The sequence below is a fragment of the Trachypithecus francoisi genome, unplaced genomic scaffold (assembly GCF_009764315.1).
Source record: "Trachypithecus francoisi isolate TF-2019V2 unplaced genomic scaffold, Tfra_2.0 Lachesis_group1, whole genome shotgun sequence".
Classification (NCBI taxonomy): domain Eukaryota; kingdom Metazoa; phylum Chordata; class Mammalia; order Primates; family Cercopithecidae; genus Trachypithecus; species Trachypithecus francoisi.
Window position 1 is genome coordinate 78,540,171 of NW_022681454.1, and position 23,061 is coordinate 78,563,231.

The 23,061-nt window shown below is 38.9% G+C and overlaps 1 protein-coding gene across 4 annotated transcripts in view; it reads right to left on the reverse strand.

The window, feature by feature from the left end:
• Window positions 1–1,070: 1,070 nt before the first annotated feature.
• KIT (KIT proto-oncogene, receptor tyrosine kinase) overlaps window positions 1,071–23,061 on the reverse strand; it is an 83,557-nt gene continuing 61,566 nt past the window's right edge. The window contains exons 8-21 of one of the 4 annotated variants that reach the window (XM_033214652.1): window positions 18,084–18,198; window positions 15,771–15,952; window positions 14,454–14,560; window positions 14,236–14,362; window positions 13,851–13,955; window positions 13,657–13,767; window positions 12,296–12,446; window positions 10,352–10,440; window positions 9,772–9,899; window positions 8,578–8,700; window positions 5,171–5,282; window positions 4,960–5,059; window positions 4,506–4,611; window positions 1,071–3,352 (exon numbers count right to left, since the gene is read on the reverse strand). In XM_033214652.1, the coding sequence (XP_033070543.1) occupies window positions 3,224–3,352; window positions 4,506–4,611; window positions 4,960–5,059; window positions 5,171–5,282; window positions 8,578–8,700; window positions 9,772–9,899; window positions 10,352–10,440; window positions 12,296–12,446; window positions 13,657–13,767; window positions 13,851–13,955; window positions 14,236–14,362; window positions 14,454–14,560; window positions 15,771–15,952; window positions 18,084–18,198 (1,685 nt within the window). In that variant the 3' untranslated portion in view covers window positions 1,071–3,223. Of the gene's footprint in view, window positions 3,353–4,505; window positions 4,612–4,959; window positions 5,060–5,170; window positions 5,283–8,577; window positions 8,701–9,771; window positions 9,900–10,351; window positions 10,444–12,295; window positions 12,447–13,656; window positions 13,768–13,850; window positions 13,956–14,235; window positions 14,363–14,453; window positions 14,561–15,758; window positions 15,953–18,083; window positions 18,199–23,061 lie in introns of all 4 variants that reach the window. The other 3 variants (XM_033214650.1, XM_033214649.1, XM_033214651.1) reach the window with 3 other exon arrangements.

Below are 23,061 nucleotides of genomic sequence, written 5' to 3' on the forward strand. Positions count from 1 at the left end.
GCTTCAAACGCAAATTTCTCACACATGACAAAGGCTAAATGACAGCAAAAACATTTGGAAAGAAAAGACTTCTTTGTTTTGTGGTCAATTAGCATTCATTCCTGTCTGTAATAAAATAATGGGAATCGCCTGACTGAAATGTGGGTGTTTTTCACTGATTATTGACGCATTCCTTGCCACACAATTCCCTCTTGATTTTAAAAGGATTCCTTTTCATTACAGGTCACTTTTCACCCCTTCCCTTTCCTTTCAGGAGACATTTCTGCAGGTGTAGATGTCACATCAATAAAGGCAGTCATGACTGAGAGTGTGTGGGTGCCTAATTCATTCTTAATAGGATTATGTGATTCAGGGTGCTTCCTTTGTTTTAAGCTGAAGAACTCTCAGCCTCTGTTTGGGTTCCAGTGGTCTGGACAGTACCACTTGGGCATGCAGAATGTTTCACCCACATGACGGCACCCAGTTCATACATACTAAGCACCTCCCTCCAAGTAGAAGTGGAACCTAACTCTGTTCCAGAAGCAAGAAAGAATAAGGACTTCAGGTGGAGCATGAATATCTCACTTTGAAATAACCTGTCTTCAAAACCCAAGAATACAAGCCACTTTCTTGGGATTCCTCATGTTAACTTGGTCTGTTATTTTACTGTTCATGTTTTTAGACCGTCTCTTCTGGGAGGAAACATGCCAGTCATATTAAATTAAGCCACAATGAATTGCTATTATTTGACCATTATTTTGCTGCCAAAAATGGCAGCAAATTCACATGAATACCAAAAATTCACATGAATCAATCTAATAATAATCATAGCTATGTGTAAAATTTTTAGAATGTTCACTGTATCTATTTTTCAATTTAAATAGAGACCTCAGGTTGTAAGACTAAAATGAGAAAATATCGCACTATGAAAATTCTTAATATCTGTTCAATCTCTAAGTATGTAAATCCTAGTATGATCTGATAGTCTTGCACATATTTTATGAAAACTGAGTACAAAACGTTGTCAGGATGAATGCACTTTAATGCTTTAAAGTTTAATCTCACGAATCTCAACAATCAATTGATTCCTCTTGATTTATATATGTACATTTTATTAGAATTCTTCAGAACTGTCAACAATTGGACAACATACAGGAGTAAAACACGTGGAACACCAACATCCTTTAAACTTACGCCGCTTATGTATTTACACATAAAGTTACTGTATATATAAAAAATATTTTCAAGGACTCATGGGCTTCGGAATATTCAAAAGACATTATTGCTACATTTCAATATTTACAAAAAAAGCCACAAAATAATTTCAAACGTTAAGCCACTGCAAAGAAACATCTGATGTAAGAAAAAATTATAAAAATATAAACTTTCAAGAATATTCAAGACAAAACTCTCAATGAAGTGCCCCTGAAGTACCTAGACATCTATAACTAACAACCACTTTTCTTACTATAATTGAAGTCAATAGAAACACAAAGGAATTTTTCAGACAAAGTATGGCAAACAACAATCTCTTGGGTGACAACACAACCCCAAAATCTGTTAACTTTGGAAAGGTGCGAGAGCATAGAACTCCAGTGCAAATGATTACTTCCAGATAACGACCACAGTTCTCTAAATGTAGTCTAAGAAACATAGAAGGGGGAAACCATAAAGGCAGCATACCTGAATCTTTCAAGACAACACACAAATTCTGCCATGTACACATTTGCCTTTTATATTGGGCAGTGAGGAAGGAGTTTTTTGTTTTGTTTTTTTAAAGAGGTAAACTACAGTAATAATGTCCAGGCTGCAGTCTAAAGGGTAAAATTTAAATGTTTCAGTGAGACAGTAGCATTATGGAAGGTCTAAGGAACAGGTACAGTAAGATAAGTCTAAATAACAGAGTGCATTAAGTGCAGGTGGACTGCAAATACATAGGGACTGATGCCTTCCACTTCCTCCGCACCACTATGGAAGCTTCTGGTAAGCTACTCTAGATAGCTATGTGAAAAGAAAAAAGAGCAGTACTAATAACGAAAGCCAAGTTACTTTTTGGGTACAAAAAGACCCTCTTGGACTCAGGGCAAAAATAACCCTCCAAATATTTGTCTACACGCATACAAACGTACACACACATATATAGATACTGGCCCGGCGTCCAGGACATGCCTGTGAAGGAGGCTGAACCTAAACTTTATTTCCTGCTACATAAGAATCGAAACTAAGACGGCAGTGTTTTCTCACTTCTGTGGGAGCCATGCAGTGAATCAGTAACTTTGTCAAACAGCATCAAATCCATTGAGTACAATGCCATTCTGAAGCTGATAGACTTGTTCCGCAGAATCTATAGAATAAATTCATCAGCTAAAAGAGGAGATTTTTAGACTGTGCTTTGTGGTTACACTGTTTCCTTAAAAAATGGTATAAACTGTTTCCTTCAAACTTATATGGCTCTTAATCTACTTCTATACACAATGGACATAATGCCAGGGTTGTATACAGAAACGAAACCTTATGGTGTTTTCCCCTCAAATGTATGAACACGGACAATTTATAGATGCGTATATACAAGTTCTGGCTAGGGAGGCCTTCTCTCCAATTCAACGCTCTAATAGCAAACTCTATTTAAAAACCAGGTCAGTAGTATAAAAGCTCATGCAGTGGTCCACAGAAGAGCATCTTTTGTTCACACTTGGGGATCATTTTTTTTCATGGCCTATGTCTCATTCCCAGCATGAAATACTAGATTTCTTAAGCCCAGGTGTTCATACTCTGTCCTTTGTTCTAATGATGTTCTGTTTTCCACATAAAGGACTTCGATTTTCAGCTTCTAATCTTGTTGCATCATCATACTACTATGGATGGTTCTGAAGGCCAAATGTGATTACTACCATTTATTCAGGTAAACGATCAACCATATTTTCGGGCAGAATTGGAGGAGCCTTGGAAAGGACTCTGGCCCCCAGCCCCATACCTCCCTCTCTTTTTCCAAATCAGAATATTTTCTGTTCATGGTAGGAGCTACTTTGCTGTCGGGAATATATACAGTTCGAACCTTTGCAATAAGATGGTGGCTGATGACAAAAATCATCAACCACTAAAGTGTGCTCAGAAAGACAGGATTGCAGTGGGGTGCCCACTATCCTGGAGTTGGATGCAAGTCAAAAGAAAACAAAATAACCATCATGGAAGCCAAAAGAAGAGGAGATCATTCCTGGAGGGGTGACCCAAACACTCATTCTGCTCACACGTCGTCGTGCACAAGCAGAGGTTGGGAGGAGGAAGCGGTGCTGCCGACAGAATTGATCCGCACTGAATGGTCCACCACAGGCTTCTGTCGGTTGGGGCTGCAGTTTGCTAAGTTGGAGTAAATCTGGGGAAAACAAGCGCATAGTCAATACACCAGGTCCCTACAATGAACACAGCAACAAAAGGCATACTTACAGTGTCAAGATCACCACTAACTGATGGAAACCCTTAAGAGAAAAGTGGTTTACAAGAATTTTATGGCCAAAACCCAAGTCATACTGACAAAACAAATATAAGCTTTGTTTTCCCCTTCATTTTTCCAAAGGAAATAACTTCATACAAGAAGTAGGGACAAAACATGCACAAGCTTAGCTCTTCTAATGGGGCACACCAGGGAGCAAGCACTATCGAACTTATCTAAAAAGGCTTGTAAATCTCTAAAGCCAACTACAACCCAACAACCAATGTAATTTGCTGAGAAACCCATGGCCCTTCCAGGGGTCTCCTGTCAAGAATCAAAGTAACTGGGTAGAAAATGCTGTTTAAGTTGAAACACGCTTTGACACCCAGAAGAACAAGCTTTAACCCCAAAATTATCAGTGGTGTGCTATTAGGAAAGAAAAGATAGCTCCAAGCACACAGCCCAGTAAAGAAAGCAGCTTAAAAAAATCAGAGTCAAAGTATCACTAATTCTTCCTTAAAAGCAAGCGAGGAAATAATGGATTTGAGTTTTCATTCCCCCCCACTTTCCAAATCACTGGGAGGGATCTCCCAACTTCAAACAGCTCTTCATTCTATATGGCTTGTGGGCATGACAGCTATCTGCCATTTTCTGGCTATGCTTGTTTGATCAGAAAGCTTATTTCACTGTAGTAACAAGCTGTCTTTTCTATGCGTTTATTCTATTCACATCACCCCAACCCTCCAAAGGATGAATGACCCTGACATGTGAGAGGGAGAAAATACTGACCCCATGACCAGCATTTGAGATAGGGGAGGAAACATGGTAAATCCTTACGGAACCTTCTACTTCCACTGAGTACAAAACTCTCCACCCTTCCGCCTCAATCTTACATCCTTCTTTGGCTCAGAACAGGAGGGCTGGGCAGAAAGAACTGGTTTCCACTGCTTTACTTCCCCTACCTGAAGCCCAATTTGCAACCTAAGATGAGGAGAGAAGGGGTTGGGAGGTTAGTCCTCACCTTGAAAACCTGAGGAGGAAGACACATCTGGAACTGGGAGAAGGGGGATTATATGTCTGGCCAGAGTATACTCACATGGTTGGTGCTCTCGGAAATCTGCTTCTCAATTAGCTGAACAATTTGCTTGAATGTTGGTCTTTTTAGGGGATCCGCATCCCAGCAAGTCTTCATTATGTCATACCTGCAAGACAAGGGCCATTTACTATCCCTCCTCAACACCCTCAGTCTGTTTTCAAATGTATGGCATCCAGCAACTTCAGTAATAATTCCAGGGCTATGCAACTGGACATATGGACTGACATATGGATAACATAAAACACTGCATGTATGAAATGCTGCTGAAACTTTCTGTATTTTTGGTGACAAGAGATTATGAAAATAAACTACAGAAATGACATTTGACCAGCGTGTCATAAAGAAACCAAGTGACGTTTCAAACTGTGTTATGAAAACCCTCAACGGTTTCTGTCTTTAAAAAGAAAAATAAAAGGGAAAATGTGATCTAAAGGAAAAATTTTTCGACCCTTACATTTCAGCAGGTGCATGTTCAGGGCTGAGCATCCGGAAGCCTTCCTTGATCATCTTGTAGAACTTAGAATCGACTGGCATTCCAGGATAAGGGCTGCTTCCTGAGACATAGTTTGCAAAGCAGTGTTAATCACAAGGAAGCAGGACACTAATGAAACCTCAAGAAGATGCTCTGAGTCTAATGAGGGTGTCTTTGGCAAGGATCATTTTACCTAAAGAGAATAGCTCCCAAAGAAAAATCCCATAGGACCAGACGTCACTTTCAAACGTGTATACACAGTTGAAAATGCTTTCAGGTGCCATCCACTTCACAGGTAGTCGAGCCTGTAATGGAAGCACAACAGAGTCAACAATGCTAATTCAGAAGCTCAACAAAACTGAACAGAAGATATTCTTACAGATGCTGCTGTTGCTGAAATGTGGGGTGATAACTTAAGTACCATCTCACAAAAACCTTTTACCTATATAATCTCAGATGATCCCAATCACCTCTGAAATACATGGCTCACAAGTTCATTATCCCCATTTTAAGATGTGAACACTATGTCAGTACAGCATGGAGATTAAGAGCACAAACGTCAGAGACAGCCAGACATTTTAGCTCTGGCTCATGATTATCATGGGCCTTAGGTAATGCAGAGATTTGCTGGTTTCCACTGAATATGTCCCTCTCCTTCCTTAAAAACAGAAACATGGCCTCTCACAATTAGGACTACATTTCCCAGCCTCCTTTGCTGCTAGCTAGCTGTAGTCAGGTGACTCGGTTTTGGCCACCAAGTTGTAAGTGCTGTATGGCAGCTTCAGGAAAACCTCCTTACAATACAGCTGGCATGTGCCCTCTGCCCTCTCTTCTGTAGTGCAAGGGCCTCCTGCCTTCTGGATGTGATGGCTGGCTATCTACCTGGTGCTCATCTTGGACCATGCACATGGGGGTTACACCCAGGAATGGCTAAGCATGGAAAGGAAAGACTTGGCCCAGGTACTCCATGGAATCTTTATACCAATCCTGGCCTGCTATCCTTAGACTTCTTTTATTTTGGGTTTTCTGTCAAAACCCAAAACTCTAATACACTGGGGAAGTCACTAAAATATTTGTAATTAAACCTCCTAATCTTCTGTAAAACAAAATGAACACTTTTAGTTTTATGAATTGTCCTCTATGAATTTTATGAATTGTCCCATTAAATAAGACAATGTGGGTAAAAATGCTTAGCACCACCTGACTCAGTGCTATCTGAAAAACTGCCTAGAATAAAGGCAAGTACCCAATAAACAGTAGAGGCTTGTGATCATGACTCTTTGGAGAACTCTCTCCATTAAAGTTGAGCTGAACTTTCTGTAACTATTCCTCTTAGATGCATTCTGGATTCCCAATCTTAATCTGCCATAAAAAGCTAAATCAATCCTTCTCTTAATTCACTTAGGATTGAAATCTGGGAAAGCTTTTTTTTTTTTTTTTTTTTTTTTGGTGTTAAAGTTATTTTAGTCAGTTTTAAAAAACAAAACAAAACAAACTTCCAATATCCCTTCTCTTCCTAGATGTTGTGCTGAAGTTCCTATGAGGGCTCCTAACCTGAGATCTATGGGTGTCAAATTCAGGGGCCTGTGAACTTGGAAAGGAAAAATGACGTCCTTAGTTTTGCTAATTTCTAGATGAAATTTAGCATTTCTTCAAATTACTAACAAAGGTGATAAACCACAGCAGTATTAGCTCTACCTGAGACTTTGTCATGAACATCTTCATATCCTATTAAGTTTTTACAGGTATCTCAAAATCATATTTACATTAATCACCACTCTAAAATTACAGTGGTTTTTAGAAAAAAGTAATAGCAAAACCCACAATTACTTTTGCACCAACCTAACAGAGCCTGTTACTCTCTGTAGTAAACACATGTACTGACATATCACAAATTTACTTAATAACTTGATAGCTATTACGGTTTAACTGTTTTCCTTGGTAATCCTACATATTTCATCATAGGCGTTGAAAACAGTGTTCTGATAAGGGTTCCATAGGCTTTACCAGACTCTAAAAGGGGCCATGACATGAAAAATGATGAAGAACTCACCTGAAAGGAAAGAACTTCAGAGAACCTGACACAACAAGGAGATGTCAAATGATGATGACATAAATGCAGGACAGTAACATATTTGAGTTTCTTATCTTGTTCCAGAAATTCTCCTTACCCACTAGACAGGTGAAAGCGACGTCTGTGATTGGTTAGTTCAACTGACTTGAACTGGACTCTACAGTCTGGAAGCCTGATGGAGCCAACCCTCTGTCAATTCAAACTAAGGTCACTACCCAATAACAAGACAGTATATAACCATCATCATGATTATTTAGATCGTAAATAAGACATCTATAAAGAATAGTAACAATATGTCTGGCACTGTCCTGAGCACTTTACATATATTAACTCGTAACTTTCTCAGTCAGGAATCACTATTATTCCCAAGGGGAAAAAAAACCAAAGATTCAGAGGTATTGGATAACTCTTGACAAAATTACACAGCCAGGAAATAATGGAGACGGATTGCAGAATTCATCAAGACTGGGCCTGGAGACTGCCACCTTCCTCCTCCTCCCTTTGGTCAATATTCAGAGGACTGGATAATTAACAACTTATCATTCTTCCTTCCAAAATTGCACGAGGATGAAGAGAAGTTGTTTTTATTATCACTCCTGATGATAATATCTAGCTTCAGGGCAGCCTTTTCAGAAATTCATGCTTTGGCCAGGAGATAAACACAGCAACACTCTTACAAAACCAAGTCGGGTACAGGCTACCAATAGAGACGCCGCTGTGATGAGGGGGACACTACATTATCATAAGGGGCCCAAAATCCACCTCCAGGAATAAATCTGACTGTAGAAATGAGCCCAGGAAGACAGGCACAGAAGAATATAAAGGGCGATATGGTTTTCCATGGCGATGAGATGCCAATCTGGAAATCACAGGCTCTGGTTTCAGTCTCTACTGCCTTGTGTCACCTCAGATAAAAAGCACTAAAATATGCTATGCCTTAGTTTCTCCAACTTTTAAAATAGGAAGGTGCTGCAATTATAGGACGAGGGTTTGTTCTGAGGATTCAGTAATTGGCAATGAAATACAGCACTTTGAAAAACATTTACTATGTTCTACAAACCCACTATTACTTATGAACCTAATTAATAGCTCTCCGTGTATTCTAGGATCCAACATTCTATATAGCTAACTCTGAACACGATCTTAGATTTTAGTATTTTTCACACAGCATGTCAATCCCGCCAAAATTTATCCTGCTGTGACCTTCAATGACCTACATTTGTTACACTTGGGCAAAATCAAGTTCATTGCTATTCTCAGGCTATAATGAAAATTAAGGCTATTTCTGTTTCCTTCACATGCCCCATAATTACACAATTAGAATTAGGAATTCTATTACTGAATGTTAGTTGTAGTAATGTTCAGCATACCATGCAAATTTTGCTGAAGTACACTTAATTTGACTGCTAAAATGTGTGACATCCCTAGACAGGATTTACATTATGAAAATCATAGCAAACAATTTTTATCAAAAGTTGAAACTAAAAATCCTTTGCAGGACTGTCAAGCAGAGAATGGGTACTCACGTTTCCTTTAACCACATAATTAGAATCATTCTTGATGTCTCTGGCTAGACCAAAATCACAAATCTTTGTGATCCGACCATGAGTAAGGAGGATATTTCTGGCTGCCAAGTCTCTGTGAATACACTATTAGGTTGGAGGAGAAAAGAAAACCATTTAAATTCATTTTAACTTGTAAAGAGTGAAAACTAACTTTTTAATATTAGAGTGTTGCTTATATTATAACAAATCCAATACTTTTGTTTTAAAGTATTCAGTACACCAAAAATAAAAATCAAAAGTATGCCTTGAATGATGTTCACATAATCAAGAGTCTAATTACTATAATCTCTTTCAAAAGCAATTCTAATAAATGCTATTTTCTTCTCAGGACTGCTTTCATTCATAGGGAAATACATAAGAAATAGTCATATCATATTGTTTAAACTGAAAATTCATTTTGCATGCATTTCTTTGAATGTCCTTTCACAGAGTTCCTAACATGCCTTTGCAACTTCAATCTAACATCTCCCAAGGACACACGGAAGAAGGTCTCTATTTCAGCCATTCTATATCCTTTCTTAGTTTGGTAATTGTTGGGAAATGTCACCCATGACATTTAAGGGTAGGACTGGTAACCTCATTGTTTGGTTAATCTTACTTCCTAAGGAATTCCTCTCACCCTTCTACAGACCATGCTCCTTGTTTTCATTCCATCATTCTCTTTCCATTCCTATCCTTCTCCCAAGTGTTTATTATTCTCTCTGACCCCTTATTTCCTGATACTTCATAAGCCACACATATAATATTTGGATCTAACTTCAATAAAACTCAAGTCTATGCTTCACCCTAAGCCTTGTAACTACGAGGTGCCCTCTGCTTTTACTGATAAAATGATTCTGTTCTCTAGGAACATACCCTATATCCTAAAAGCCAAAAGTTTTAAATGAATTTCACTGCACATAAAAGAATATTCATAGAAAAACTCATTTAGACAGGCTTGCACTTTAAAGCTTACAAATTAGAACAGGAATTCCAAAGAGACAGCCGTTGGAACATGAAGAAACTAAATTTCCTCTGCTTTTGGTTACCACACTTCAAAATGACACTCTGCATTCTAACTATGGCTCTAAAATGCTCTGTTCTCAAGAAAAAAAAAAAATCAAAAAAATCAAAAAACCAAAACACAAAACTCTTTTGAGAATCACTCCCACTTACATTCTTGGAGGCAAGGAAAGCCATGCCCTTTGCCACCTGGTAAGAAAAGCTCAGCAAGTCTTCTAAGTCTAGGGCCAACTCGTCATCCTCCATGACGGCGGGAGTCACATCTCTTTCTATGTATGAGCCTGTGAGGAAGAGAGGATTTTTCTTAGCGATTAAAACCATAAAGGTTAGGAAAGGAAAAGACAGGGGCAATGACAATACCAAAGGCTGGTAATGAATGAACTAATGCGAACTTGCAGGCAGATCACTTCTCTCGTGTCCAGCAAAGGTAGATGCTGAATCACAAAGTTAATATTTAACAATCCTAGGCTGGGTTACAAAATCCGTAGAGAGGGATGGCGAATTAATACAAAGATCCCATATCTATAGTAAGATGCTTAGGCACAAAAACAAATGCTCTGACCCCAAATTCCCACTTACAACCCTAACTGCCATTGACCATTGGCATTGCTACCGTAAAGCAGAACTGGTCTGCATTGTTGCTACTGGGAATGATGTTACATGCCACATTAGCATGATACATATACTCTTTGTAAATAAAGTTTCTCTTGTTGCTTGATAGGTAGGTACTCACCTATTCTCGCAGATCTCCTTTTGTCAGCCTTGGTTGGGACAACATAAGAAACTCCAGGTTTCATGTCCATGTACTCATTAGTACTATCGCTGCTGGGAGAGATGAAACAAGTCATGACTGAATCAAGTGGGACATGCAGAAGGGCACTCACGGGTCAGGCTCTACCTCCTCATCCCCTTTGCTACATAATAGACTGGACCAATTTGAAGAAAGTCATGTAAAGTTTGAATAAAGAGTTTGAAAATCTTGTTCTGTAAGATATGACTTTTTAATATTTGATATTGGGGTCCATGCCCAGAAACTAGGTGTCCTTTTTGTGTTTAATCATATAGAAGACTCAGGTTAGAAATTTCCCATCTCTTGACACAATGAATTTAATGGGAGACAGAGAGCCAAATATGGTATCCTGTATTACCTCAAACTCTCTAAATGAGCCCCAGGAGACAAGATGAAAGAAAGACAAAGAAGAGCTTCCAAGATGTGTTACGGGGGAGGCAGAGATCGTTAACATATAGTGACTGATGGAAAAAGGTTTTTTAAAAAAAATCAAGTTGGTTCAGATAAACACCAATAATTTGGATGATTTTCTGAACCATCTGGACCTCTTCAATCTGCAACATTTGGCTGGAGACTCTTCAAGATTTCTAGTACTTCCTGCTTCTGATTAGCATAGAAACACCATGACAACAATCTCCTTCAGAGTGTGCTGGTGGTTCCAATCCCATATGGGATCCCAAAGCACAAAGAACATCACACAGGATTGAACAATTTAGGCCATTATATCAGAAAGTTAAAGGATATATATAGGGCCAAGGTTTCGGAAAGAAGCGAAATGGCTCATTTCTTCATATAATGAGCACATGCCCAAGAGAAACTAACAAAAAGTGGTTGTGTACAGTTTCTACTACCACTTTACATTACTCAAGTTTATAGGATTAAAAAAACATAAAAGTTTCACCTGGGGTTTTAAACTTTAGTCAGAGGTACAAAAAATGGCTTTAAAAGGTAATTGCCCATCAATAATATTTACTGAGGTCTCCTTGAGGGCCTGGTGTTAAGAGTTCAGGAGGCAATGTCTTGCCATCGCAAGATGTAGTGGATATAAAGTGCATAAAAAGGATAGGAGAAATCTACCACACAACTGCAGCAATATCCAGTATAGGGGACTGGGTGAAATAACCATGACTTCTGTTGGACTGGGTACATCTAGGAAGTCTTCTCAAATGGTGGCTCTTAACAGCATTTCCAAAGAAAGAATAGGCAAGGTATGAGAAGAATTCTTCTCTGGTTGTAAATCAAACTCGAAGCTCTTTATACATGATTCAAATTCAGAATGGCATCAATGACAAAAGAAATGAAAATAATGTCCCGAATTGTAAAAAATGTGCTGGAATAGTTACGACTTTTAATAGCATGATGAATTAAAAGGGGCAAGAGGCAAGGTATATAGGAATAATCCAGAGGTCGATGGCAGAAAGCCTACATGTAGAGATATGTTCAGAGCTCTTTGTCATTCTGCTAAAGGTTTTAAAGGGACTTTATTGTGGCAACTTGAGAGGCTTTAGCATTTTCCTATAAACAGTATCTCACTGGAAACATGCATATAGTACCAAGCTCAACGGTATAAATGGAAATACATGCAGGACAGAACCGTAAGAGAAACAGAAATAGAATTCATTCAGTTGCATGAAACTAAAGTGTAGAAAAAAACTAAAAATGCATTTTTTAAAAATCAGCAAAAATCTAGGTTTAACACAGTTTGAATCTTTAGAAACACAATTAGAACTTTCTAAACTGTTAATCACATTTAAATGATTTAATAATTTTGATTTCATACCTCAGAGTACCTCAGTTCATTTTTTAAAGAATCAGCCTTGATTGCAAACCTTTATGACCCCATGAACTGCCTGTCAACAGCTAACTATTTATGTAAATCAGTCTTACCAGGAAGACTCCTTTGAATGCAGAAGATTCTTATAAAGTGCAGTTTCTGCATGATCTTCCTGCTTTGAACAAATAAAAGAATCACGTTTTCTTCTCAAAAAATTCAAAAGATCGCCATAGCAACAATATTCTGTAATGACCAGGGTGGGCCCTAAAAGCACATAAGAAAAGGTTAGAAAGAGGTGAGATATATAGATTAATTCTGCCTCCCATAAAAATACCCAAGGGTGGTCATGGCCACTACTATTTAGCTTCAGTGGATAAGCCTACTTAGTCCCAATACAATCCTATATATTAACACTGCTTATCAAAAAAGCAGCATTACGTGGAGTAACAGAAAACAAGCAAGTCTCTTTTAACCTGAATTTCTAAATGACATTAGTATTTGGGGCCAAGCGTGATTGCTGGTTTTACAGACAGAAGTTACTGTTTTCAAAGGTTCTACTATGATCAAGCTTCCTACGTGAATCCTTTGATTCACTTCTGTTTACACCAGGGCTTCACACACTCGCTGTAACGTTATTATGGAAATAATGAAGGCACAAACTACGGCATAGTGGGAAAATCAGTCACATGGAGCAGCCAGCTGGGACGAGACTGGAAAGTGAGTGAAAACCTAAAATGACCTGTGTTCTGAGCACTACTAGTTGAAAAATTTTTTGGTGTTATGAATGTTTAAAACTGTAATTTGGAAGTAACAGGCAACTAATTAACTTGGGAAAGAAATTTTCTCATGAACAATTCATGATGTGGTGAAGCAACATTTATGGGGGTTGTTTGAAGACATTATATAAAGCTGTCAGCTTTACCGTGGATCTCCAGAAACAGCTCATTTTACACATCTTTGTTTCTTTCAACTGAAATACTTTCTGCGAACATCACAGACTTCCTTGATGGGAACCTCAACTAAGGCTTCAAATTGGAAACTTATTTTTTACAGAAGTGAAATGTTTGCCTCATTTGGTGTATATTTGAGAACCAGTAGGCTTAGGGGACTATTTTAAATTATAGTATGCAAATGAATATTAACCCTTTCAGTGGCTAACTATGATCAAGAAATATATAAAGCTTACAAGGTAAGAGAAGCCTTCTGGTCGGGATGAGATATTCAAGAGGCCAATGTTGTTGATGTTACAAATACGACAATAACTAGTTTATGTCCTGGGCTGTTCTACCCCATAATGATAAAATTAAAATCTGCATTCTTAAGAATAAGGAAAACAAAATCTAGCAAGAGAGAACAATAGTCTGGGTAAAAAATCTTCCAAGCACTTTATAATCTAACATTGTCAAAATCATATTAAAATGTCATGTTCTGATAACTTGACAGACAATAAAAGGCAGTTTGGACATGGCTTTACCTCCAATGGTGCAGGCTCCAAGAAGATTCACAATATTCATATGATTACCAAGGTAACTCAGGACTTTGAGTTCAGACATGAGGGCTTCTCGTTCTGTTAAATGGGCACTTGCTAAAATTGGAAACATGCATTTTAGCAAAAAGCACAATTGGCAAACTGATGTCGAGTGCACGCAGTACCATACAGGAACTTACGTTTGAGCATCTTTACAGCGACAGTCATGGCCGCGTCCGACTTAATTAAGCCATAAGCAGTTGCCTCAACAACCTTCCCGAAAGCGCCAGCACCCAGGGTTTTCCCTGTAGGAAGGAAGACAACAAGGTAAGTGGTGGTGGTGCTGGTGGTGGAATTGAAGGATCATTTATGTAGTTTCAAAATCAATAAAGGAATTAAAAACAATTTTGTCTAGAGACATTTTCCTACAATGTTCTCTATGCCAAACCTATCAAAAGGGGTGCAATTTCACAGAAAACTCATTGTTTCGGGTGGAACAAAACAAAGGAAGCTACTGGAGTTCCTTAAAGTCATTGTTATGTGTACCCAAAAAGGTGACACGGAAAGCCCCTGTTTCATACTGACCAAAACTCAGCCTGTTTCTGGGAAACTCCCATTTGTGATCATAAGGAAGTTGTGTTGGGTCTATGTAAACATAATTGTTTCCATTTATCTCCTCAACAACCTTCCACTGTACTTCATACATGGGTTTCTGTGGGGAGAAAGGGGAAAATAGATCACCTTTTAAGAATTATTGTCGGAGTCATTAGAGCACTCTGGAGAGAGAACAAATAAATGGTTACCTGTAAATATTTGTAGGTTAGAATCATCACAATAATGCACATCATGCCAGCTACGATTACAAAACCAATCAGCAAAGGAGTGAACAGGGTGTGGGGATGGATTTGCTCTAAAATCAAACAGAAATGTGGAATCACAAACTTTGGCAGGATGGGATCTCTACCACAGCCACTCATTCCCAAACTGACCCACCTCCCAACTCATAGCCCATGGCAGGAAGCAAAGCTATGTGACTCTCAGAGCTTCACCTTGGTTACATCGTACTCTTGTTATTCAAATGAATCTTTAAAAATATAACTTGAAACCAGAATACTGCAGAATAGAAGTTGAGATTTCTGTAGAAAAGGAATAATTTATGCTGTTTTTCAATGAAAAGCAACATCTGAATGCACTTTGTACTTCAGTCAAATTCCTGCCTTGTACAACTTTAAAAAAGAAGCTTCCTTTATGGATGGTTTATATTTTCTTCTTTACACTTCCCTGTATTTTCTAAATTTTCTACACTGAGCATGAATGTCTTTCACAACCAAAAAAAAACCATTTTTAAGGTATTCTTTTCATAGCCCTGTCTGAAAAATCGATGATGTAGAACAATGGAAGATTCTTCCCCTCATTACTCAAAACCTGAGAAAATACGCCACTTTTTGGCACTAGTCTTTGCCGACTCAAAAAAAAAAAAAAACCAAAAAACAAAAAACAAAAAAAACAAAACCCAAGAAGGCCTAAAAAGTAAGTGCCCACTTTCTTTGTCTTCCCACTTTGTACCAATTCATCAATTTGCCCACAAGGAACTTTTAACTTATGTTAAGAGAGTTAGTCACACATGAATCAAATTTTAAATATTTTAAAGAAATAACTTGCTAACATGACTTCATAAAGGCAGTGGTAACTTTTGGATACAGTGTCTGGCAAAGTGTTAAAATAATTCATTTTAAATAACTGAAATTTTTAATTGAATTTAAATGTTAGATTGTTCTAATTCTGTTTGGGTGTAAGGTAAATATATTCCCCCCATTTGCTTTCTCTACCCCTTTTTAATGGAGACCATTGTAAATATACAACTAATTATATAAAAGAGACACACATACATATAAAATATATAAAGTAGCATGGTTAAAAGTGCTCTGGTAAAAACATATACTTAACAAGCTAGTACAAAATGAAACGTAGTGAGTTTGATGACAGTATGGTGTGATGTACGTATTACCAGAAATGACATGGTCAATGTTGGAATGAACTTAAAATCATGATTGATATGGCAGACAGAGCCTAAACATCCCCTTAAATTGGATTAAAAAGAAATATACCTTTGTTGTTACCTTTAAATGCAAAGTTAAAATAGGCAGAAGTCTTGCCCACATCGTTGTAAGCCTTACATTCAACCGTGCCATTGTGCTTGAATGCACTAGAATCTATGGAACTCTGAACCACTAGTTTTCCAAATGGTGGCCCAGATGCGTTTAGTGTCTGCACATCCACTGGCAGTACAGAAGCAGAGCATCTAAAGGGAAGAAAACAAAAGCCCAGGTTTACTCTAGGAAAATAAATAAATACATAAGACCCTTGGGATGTGGCATGCTTTTAAAACAAAGGTAGAGGTTCATCATCAACAGAAAATGTCCTTTTACAAGTGTCTAAGAATAAGCACTCTGGTGACCTAGTGAGTGAAAAAAGCACTGGGGAAGAGAAGAAAGGGCAGAGGAGGCTTTGGAGTCAGATGTGGGTTTGAATCCTGATGTGTTAAAGACTGAGTTTCTACCACTGTAAAACGGGGCTGGTAATACCCATTGCAGAGGGTTACTGAAAGGACTGGAAAGGAATTCAATAAAATGGCAGGCATATATGCTGGTACACAGCAGATCCCTAAAATAAACAAGCTTCAAAAGGGTACATGAATGGTTGAAAATACATAGCTTAGAGGAGGAAAGCATAAAAAATCTTCAAGGGACTGGGCGCAGTAGCTCACACCTGTAATCTCAGCACTTTAGAAGGCTGAGGCGGGCAGATCACCTGAAGTCAGGAGTTCGAGACCAGACTGGCCAACACGGTGAAACTCTGTCTCTACTAAAAACACAAAAATTAGTTGGGCGTGGTGGCAGGCACCTGTAATCCCAGCTACTCGGAGGCTGAGACAGGAGAATCACTTGAACCCAGGAGGCAGAGGTTGCAGTGAGCCAAGATCACTCCGCTGTACTCCAGCCTGGGCAACAGAGTGAGACTCCGTCTCAACAACAACAAAAAATCAAGAATGTAGACCAGGAAATAGACAAAGTGAGGACCGAAGTTTGAGTTCTAAGCAGGAAGGCCTAGTTGTACTGTAAGTGGCTGAGACCACCACTGCAAGGGATCCTTTTCATGAGCCAGACCCCAACTTCTCTATTCTAAACACCTAGATATTTCCTGTTTCCCTTCTTAACACCCACATACATTCACTGTTTATTCCATCTATTATGTGTCTCTACCCACTAGAACAAGCTTGTCCAACCTGCAGCCCACATGTGGCCCAGGACAGCTTTGAATGCGACCCAACACAAATTCATAAGGCTTAAAACATTATGAGTTTTGTTTGCAATTTTTGTTTTAGCTCATCAGCTATCATTAGTATTACTGTATTTTATGTGTGGCCTAAGACAGTCGTCTTCTTCCTATGTGGCCCAGGGAAGCCAAAAGATTGAACACCCCTGCACTAGAATATAAACTCATAAAGGCAAAAAGACTTGGGTGTGTTCTGTCCATTAGAATAGTGTCTGGTACACACTCGCCACTCCCTGTGTATCTACTGAATTAATGCCTGCAACTATGGGGCTTGCTTCCACTGTGGTCATTCCTCCCAGGGGCTCCTTAGCATTCCCCCAAAGAAAACACTCTCCTAAAACCCAGCTGAAAACAGCAATCTGATGTAACCCCTTCCAACTTGTTGTGATAAAGAGGCTTATTCCATGAAAAATAAAATTTCTGCGATCACACTGACTATTCAATTGTGACGTTAACCTGGGCTTTAAAGCCTGAGCATAAAATAGCAATTGATGGATGAAAACAGCTATAGTGACCCCATTTTCGTCTTCAGGTAACGCAAAAGGACAATTTAAGGCTTAAGTGTGGATGGTGAGGGGCAAGCAGCACAGTGCCAGATGTTCTCTTTTCAGGGGCTGGGCACCTAATCAAGAAGAAACCCTTTTTAAAAGCGGTCGCTTGCAAACGCCATATGTATGTTGTAATTGTGCGATCATTACTTTTTGGTAACTTGGCAATTAACTACTGAGGTAATTTTTTCATGATAACTACAGTCACATTTCCCACACACATTACCTCCTGTGTATAGAATGGAAATCTAATTACTCTGTCCTGCAAAATTGCTTTATCTACCTGCAGGCTAGAAATTGCATGATAAATCCAGAAAGATAACCACCAAAATAGAGAAGTCATTCAGTAATCATTTTTCAGCAAACAAAATTAATGTCTACCAAGAAAAATACAGCAATTATCCCTTCGAAAAAGCCACATGGCTAGAAAAAAAAATAATCAAAACAAAGCTTTTTTAAAAAATAAAATCAGAAAACATATTTGAAATTCAAGTGAACTACAGTCCTTCCTCTATGCATTATAAGCAGTGCCAAAAATAATCATCTCACCTCTGCTCAGTTCCCGGACAAAAATACCAATCTATTGTGGGTTCTGGGAATCCTGCTGCCACACATTGGAGCATGCCATTCACAAGCCTGTCGTAAGTCAGGATTTCTGGTTTTGCTGCAGGAAAACAGAAGTGGCCATATGTCAGAGTGCTGAAAAACCTCAGCAACATTCACTTCACTCCCTGTCTAATCCCTACAACCTTCCTGAGGCTGCTGAGGAGGCTGAGGGAGCACGTTCAAAGGGCAGAATCTGAACCAGGGAGTGGAAGGTACAAGGAGGCGGCTGTCAGGGTCCAACCCAGAAAGGCTTTCCCAGCGACAGTGGCCCAGCCCCAGAGCAGATGGCTGAGGCAGAGGTCACAGGGCCAACTGCAGAGTTTCTGCTTTCAGGGAGTGGGGATCTGAAAGACTGCTTCTAATCAAGACTCCAGGGCTCCAAAGTGCTCTACAGGTAAAAATCCACTTTAAAGGATTCCTGCCAATGGGATTTCAAGCAACTGTACCTGCCCTAGGAATTTCAAGTTATTGTGGGAACTGGAATGGATGAAATTAGGAGTTGTTAGAGGAAAAGATAAGCCCCACTCTTTGCTCTTACACAAATTGTCTCCTTTTCGGGGGTGGAAGGGTGGTGCTGATTAAAAGCTGAATCACTCTATTTACACAGAAGCTAGAACATAAAAAGTAAAATACAATATGGGCTTTACTTAAAATCTTTGTTTCAAATGTAAAATATGAACAGAAAACTAGAAGAGAAAACCAGCCCAAGATTTATGTATTTATGTATATATGAACCTGAATATATATATATATATATCTGAATATATTCACTGTAGCAGCAGAAATGCTCTAATTTGGTATTTCTATGTAACTATAATAATCAGCTGATACTCAAGAATTTCTAATTTTTGAACTTATTTACAAAGTAAAAGGAAGATGCACTCGGTGGTTTCGATAGCAATACATCTGAAGGATTCTAACCCTTTGAGAATAAATAAGCTCAACAGAAGCATCAGGATGGCAGGGATGGTGATATGCTCACCCTGTACTCGGAGTACAGCATTGATTGTGCCAAGTCTAAGCACAGAATTACGGGAGCCCCATGCATAGTGGACCCACCTGAATACCAGCTCTTACATTTGTCAGGTCTTTGAACTTGAGTAAGTTTCTACATCTCTCTAAATTTTTGTTTCCTCATGTGTAAAATGGGAATAATAACTGTGCCCATCTCACAGGGATATTGAGACAATTAAATGAGATGGCGCATAGAGAGAGCTAAGAATGACTTATAGAAATGAAACAGTTATTTATTATTATTATTGCTGGGCACGGTGGCTCAAGCCTACAATCTCAGCACATTTTGGGAGGCTGAGGCAGTGGATCATCTGAGGTCAGGAGTTGGAGACTAGCCTGGGCAACACGGTGAAACCGCATCTCTACTAAAAACACAAAAATTAGCTGGGCATGGTGGCATGCGCCTGTATTCCCAGCTACTCGGTAGGCTGAGGCAGGAGGATGGCTTGAACCCGGGAGGCAGAGGTTGCAGTGACCACCACTGCACTCCAGCCTGGGTGACAGAGTAGGACTCCATCTCAAGAAGAAAATTTTTTGTTACTATTATTCCTGAGTTATTCTTTTATAATCAGAATATCCACCTTTCTTGGATAATTAATTTCACTACAAATGAAATGAACTGTATTTGCCACTCTATTCTCCTCAATAATCTAAAAATTCCTTCTTTAAAATAGTCTGATAAGGTATATATTTTAACCCAATGCACAGGGAATTCAGCATCAATTATGTTACAACTGATAGGGAAAATAAAAGCAGTGAGAAGGAAAGACTGACAGATCAGAAACTTAGGAAGTTTATTTCCCCAAAGGAAGGTAACACTGATAAACGACATCTTTGTAGAACCACCTCTCAGCACCTCACCTCCCTGGAGGCAAATGAGTAGGCAGAGATCAGAGTATCCACATGCATGACACACCCACCTGTCACTCAACCTGGCCCTGCTGATGAGCAGGCCATTTGGCTAATATACACAAAAGAGAAACTCTCCAAAACAATCTCAAGGTAAGGGCATCCTTGAGAGTTTGGATCCAATGCCAGCTTTCACAAATAGAGCAAGAAGACAAGCCATCGTCTTGCGAAAGCATCCATCTGGCAAGTTTCATTTAATTATCATGGGCAACTGTGTGATCAAGCTGAAAAGTAGGACACAACACAAAAAATCAGCAGACCCTTAGGATAATGCTATTTGCTGGGGACTCTAGGTGCCATACTGTGGGTCTCTCTGGACTCAGTTTAAGTGTCACCTCCTTTTCTAAGCAAGCCTAAACTCTCTGATGCCAAGTTGGTCTCTCTCCTTTCCTTATTCCCAAAGCATTTATGAACACCTGATGCTGGTATGCAAGATCTTGGTCTGCCTCCTCCATCAGACTCGATGTTCTCGAGGGCAGAAATGATATCTTACTGATTGAGTATACTTGTAACTCCTAGCTCAGTGTGACCCACAGCAGGCGCACAGTAAGAGGCTGTTGAATGATGAAGACCCCACCCAAAGGAACAAGTCTCTAAGATTCCAAAGGCATTCAATTATAGAATCACAAGAAGAGAACTGTGAGAACAGCCTAATGGTGACTTTTGTAAATATGGCACTATTTCTATTATTTTTGCAATAGAGGGCCATGAGATAAGAAATCCAAGTGGCTGACCACATGAATTCTTTGTAACACTGAGATGAATGATGAGTGGGATCAGTCTGCACTAAGATGGTCGAGATAACTGAATAGGACTCAAATAGGAGCTAAGTTCACAAACAGATGTACTCATACCTATATTCCCTTAACACTCATACTTCCTAATGCTTGTAACGCTACATGGTAAATTCTTAGTGGAATTGAATATTAACTCAAGAGGCGGAGGAAGGGCTGAAAGCACACTTTAAGATGATGTCAACAATGATTATCTCTGGGTAGTAGGATTATGAAAAGTTTCTATTTTATTCTTTTATTTCTAATTTTATTTTGCAATGAATGGGTAGCTGAAAGTGAACCTATAAAATATTGTTTAATTACAAAATTGGAACAGCTCAAAATTACATAATCAATTCCATTTAGCTTTGGTTACAAGTGTGCTCTAACATCCAAGCCTTCTAGCGTGACACCTGGTAGCAGTTATACAACAGCCATGGATGCCAACGGTGTGGTCTGGCTGGCCTACTTGTTCCCATGTGCCGGTTAATTAAGCAGTTTTGTTAAGTTCCTATCCCAGGTGGGTCATAACCTAAGGCTAATTGAGCAGCTTTTGTCCTGAGGTTGGCCAACCAAATTCACAGGGTCCTAAATCTTCAATATGCCTTAGACTCTCCAAGGGAAGAGGATAAATGCACATTTCTGGGCCACACCTCCAGAGATCTGGTAAGCTGAGGATATGACCCAGCAGTGTACTTTTGTAAAGGGCCTTTAAGGAATGCTTATCAAAGCCAGGACTAGAGTAGGGCAAGAGAAGCACCCAGAGCATAAAAATAAGAAGGGCACTAACCCTAAAGGGCCTATGAGCGGGTACCTGTGCGAGTACCTCCTTACATTTCACACTCTAGTTGCCTTTCTTGCCTCACCTCGGTCCAGCCTTTTCCCTAACATTGGTGCTAAGAGACCTCCTTCTGAAAAGGATGAGACATACTAGTACAGCATGAGCTGTAGATGGCAAGTTGCATTATGAAAATATTTAATGCATAAAGAATGAGCCAGGTAGAAATCTAATTCCTAAAAATGAAAATCTCAGCTCATTTGCATTTTGTAAGTGCCTCAATGCACCGTGTTTGGCATTAAATATACATCTTGCTTTTAAAGATACATAACTCTGCAGTTCTCCAGGTTAAATCTGAGCTGTGGCTTCTTAGATATTCTGCAATAAGCAGTATAGCAAATGACACATTCCCTAATTCCTCCCAAGTTGGAGGTTGAGATAAGCCTAAGAGGTATATAAGTTATGCATTTACTGTGGAGATAAAAAATATATATATAGCCTTTTTGCCTTTAAAAACATTGTGGACCTGAGTCATTCGGATATCTCCAACAACACCGATCAGCTTGTAGGCAGATTTCAGATGCTTGTAACTCTGCTGAGAATTTATTGCTCTTGCAGCTAAAACTCCTACACATCCAGTGATTTACCCCACAGATTTGTGATCTTGGAAAATATTCCTTTTCATCACCATCCAGTCCATGTGGAAAGCAAGAACAAAATGAATTTTAAGAACACAATACAGATAACAAAGCTGAGGGCTGGTGGCTGAAAGGGAATACACAAGCCAGTGGTAGAAGGGGTCTTCCTTTCTTCATCTAAATGCAGGGAGGCATTTTTTGAGTAGAGTTCTCTCACCCCAGCCACTTTAACCAACTTCCGCTATAAATGTGCATTTGACCACATTTTATAATCAGCAGGACAAAAAACACAAACACTTAAGTATCCAAATAATAAAAGACTAAACGAAGAGGGATCATAAGAATGAATTTCTGTTTTTAAAATTCGAGGTTTGCTGGTGTTTAATGGCAATGAAGCAGTGCTTTTCCAGAATCTGTCACTATCCCAGTTTTGGGGCCTGTGTAAAACCTACACTTGTGCCATAATACCATTATAATAAAGAAATTTAAGTCAGCTAAAATTGGAGTATAAAAATAACTCTACTTATAAAAGGAATATTACACTTTTTAAAAAATTCCCAGAATAGATATTTTAGACATACATTGCGTCTTATACATTCTTAAAGATATCCAGAAACTGGCATATGGACACTAACAGAAGTTTATTTAACAAATAAAATAAAACTCAACTACAATCTCCTGTACCTATTTACTTTAACAGTGACTGTCATTTTAAAAAGAAAAAAATCATTCTCTTAATGAAGTGATGTTCTCAACTAGGGCTCAGCAAAGTTTTACAAAGGGGTGAGATAAATATTTCAGGTGACTAT